General features: G+C 38.8%; 1 protein-coding gene across 1 annotated transcript in view; it reads right to left on the bottom strand.

The window, feature by feature from the left end:
- Positions 1 to 2,865, bottom strand: part of MAP2K5 (mitogen-activated protein kinase kinase 5) — a 132,264-nt gene that overhangs the window by 84,578 nt on the left and 44,821 nt on the right. The window contains exons 10-11 of the mRNA XM_015638417.3: positions 2,000 to 2,144; positions 305 to 387 (exon numbers count right to left, since the gene is read on the bottom strand). Coding sequence (XP_015493903.1) covers positions 305 to 387; positions 2,000 to 2,144 — 228 coding nt within the window. The remainder of the gene's footprint in view (positions 1 to 304; positions 388 to 1,999; positions 2,145 to 2,865) is intronic.

The following is a 2,865-nucleotide window of genomic DNA, read 5'->3' as shown; positions in this document are numbered from 1 at the left end:
TGGATCCTTCCCTTCTCCAGGGGAACATTCCCAGCTCTCCCTGGATCCTTTTCCTCTCCAGCTTTTCCTCACAGGAGAGAAATCCCATCCCTGCAGCATCCCATGAACCTCCAGAGGCTGTGCTGCTCATTCCAGAGGAAGTTTTCCTTCATCCCAGACTGAGCAGAGTTTGGAGGAGCAGCAGGAAGAACCCTCCTCTCCCACCCCAAAAAACACCCAAAAATCACAAATTCCCCACGCCCACAACCCAAAAAAACCCCCAAAACAACAAAACCAGAGAGATAAAAAGCAATAAATTACTCACAGCCACCGCTATCCTCCCGAGAACGTGTTCTGGAATTTTCCTGTAAACATCCAGAGATCCCCCTGCAGGGACAAACAGCAGAGCTGAAAAGTGCCCCAGATCTGGACCTCAAAGTGCTCCCTAGGCCTTGGTTATTAATAAAAACAACACCAGTGACAGAAAATAACTGTGCCAGAAAATATCTGACCCTAAAAACCCCCCAAACCCTGCACAAACACAGAACAGCACTGATTTCCCCTATTTATTATTATTATTTCCTGATTATTATTATTATATTTCCCTGATTTTTTTATTTTTTGTTTTGCTTCTAGCATTAACACTCAGAAATCAGCAGCAACAAAACCTCCCAGGCACAGAATATCAACATTAAAGAACTCCAAACTGTGTGGGAAAAAAAAGTCTTGGGAATAACAAAATCATCCCAAAAAGCAGATTTGAGGGTCCAAAATATCCCAACTCCTGTCCCCAAAGCCTGGTGCTACCATTCTGTGCTATCCAATATATTTCTAGCCATGATTAAATGGATATAAATACCCAATTAAATGGATATAAATAGCCATTTAAATGGCTATAAATATCCATTTTATGTCCATGATTAAAGCCATTTCCTCCTGACATCACACCAGGGAGGGTTTGGCTGTGTCCACGCCGATGGCTGAAATAAAATTCCTGGATTTCCTGGGGAAGCAGTTGGAATTTTCCCAGGAAATCCAGAATTTAGAAAGAACCTGGCACAGGTTTGTGGGGATGTGGGATTCCCTCTAAAAAATCCCTCCAGACATTCCCAAGGGATTGGGAAACCTCCCTTTTCTTCTGGAAAAAAGAAATCAAACCAGTGTCCAAAACATCCCTGGGCTGAAACACAAATTCTTAAGGCATGAAAAGAAATTTAAAAATGAGAATTAAAAAAATAAATCTGCAAGCAGAATGAAGCAAATTAATGGACAAACTGAAAAAGAGCAGGTTGGGGTGGGATTTTGGGTTTGTTTTTGTTTTTCCCTTGTGGTTTTCACTGTCAGAAACAAACTCAGTTTGGTTTCTGATTCCAAGTTATTGAAACTCCTTCATTAAATTTTATCTGTGCTGTCCACACTGCCCACTGTTTATAATTAATGGCAGTTTTAAGAGGAAATATAAATGCTGTGGGGATGGAAATTTGATTTACAAACACAAACACAGACAGAAATCACATGGCCTGTTCATCCCTGTAATATATCCTTCTATTTTTGAAAAAAAACAGCTTTTTTCTTTTCATCACACCCCAAAATGCCAAATTTGGCTGTTACAAAAATGAAGGAAAGAATTTTTTCACCAAAAAAAATATGGGAAAATCAAGAGTTTTTTTGGTGGAGGAAAAAATTCTGTAAAAAAACCCAAAAACTTTTCCAACTCCAAAAATGTCAGGTGCCACACCTGTACAGAAATCCAGGTGCACTCTGGTCACCTGCACATCTTGTTTTTCCAAGGGGAATTTAGCAGGAATTCAGCACTTTCAAGGGAAAGAGGCACCCACCCAAGTGAAAAGCACTTCACCTTCATCCAAAACATCGACTTTATTCCAAATAAAAAGGGAAAAACTCATTTCACATCCCTGCTGCTCTTTAAAATCAGTTGGCTGATCCAGGTCAGCTCAACCTCAGGGCTTTGGTGTCTGAAGGTTTGGAATTATTTTGGGTTTTTCCTGGTTGCAGGTACCAGGGAAGCACCAGTTTGTGCCCCTGAGCATCCCAAAAGACTCAGATCCACCTGGATCCAGGTTATCCATAAAGGAAATTCCTTTTATCCATAAAGGAAATTCCTGGGATCTGCAGTCCTGGGACATGGATTCAAGAAATAGAAACTAAAACAGCCAAAAGGGCTCAAAAATGTGGCAAAGTTCATCTGCAGGATGAAAAGTGATTTTTTATTCCCTTTTCCTGCATCCCTTTAAATGAAAATTAAAGCTCTGGGTGGGTGGGGGGTGTAAAAACAAGGCAAGGCCCCTTTTATTTGCATTTTGTTCTTCCTTTAAGTAATTTAAATTAAATTATTTGCATTTTGTTCTTCCTTTAAAGTAATTGCTGGTGCTTTGTGCCAGAAGGAGAGCACAACATGAGGCAGAGCATGGGGTCAGCTCCAGAATAATTCCCAGCCCTTTCTGCATGGGCAGTAAACTCTGCCTAAAGGCTGAAATCTTTTCCAACAGGAATTCAGAGCCTTCCTGTCCCTATTTATTATTTCCTGATTATTATTATATATTTTATTAATTATATTTTAATATATTAATATGTAATATTTATTTATAGTTATTATATTTATAATATGTTTATTATTTATTTATCTATATTTCTATATCTCTCTCTCTCTCTCTATATATATATATATAATTATATAATTATTATTATATTTCCCTAATTATTCCTGATTTTTTTTTTTTGGAAAAAATCACTGAATTTTGGGAGCACAATGGGAATTTCAGGAGCTGCTCCAGGCAGCTGCTGGTTTTGGCAGCAGGTTGGGTTTTTTTTGTGTGTGAGAGGGCAAAGAGTCACCACAACAGCAAAATAAAATTGTGGGGGTTT

This window comes from Parus major, chromosome 10, assembly GCF_001522545.3.
Source record: "Parus major isolate Abel chromosome 10, Parus_major1.1, whole genome shotgun sequence".
Classification (NCBI taxonomy): domain Eukaryota; kingdom Metazoa; phylum Chordata; class Aves; order Passeriformes; family Paridae; genus Parus; species Parus major.
Note: the sequence above shows the minus strand (reverse complement) of the source record. Positions and strands in the feature narration are given on the sequence as shown.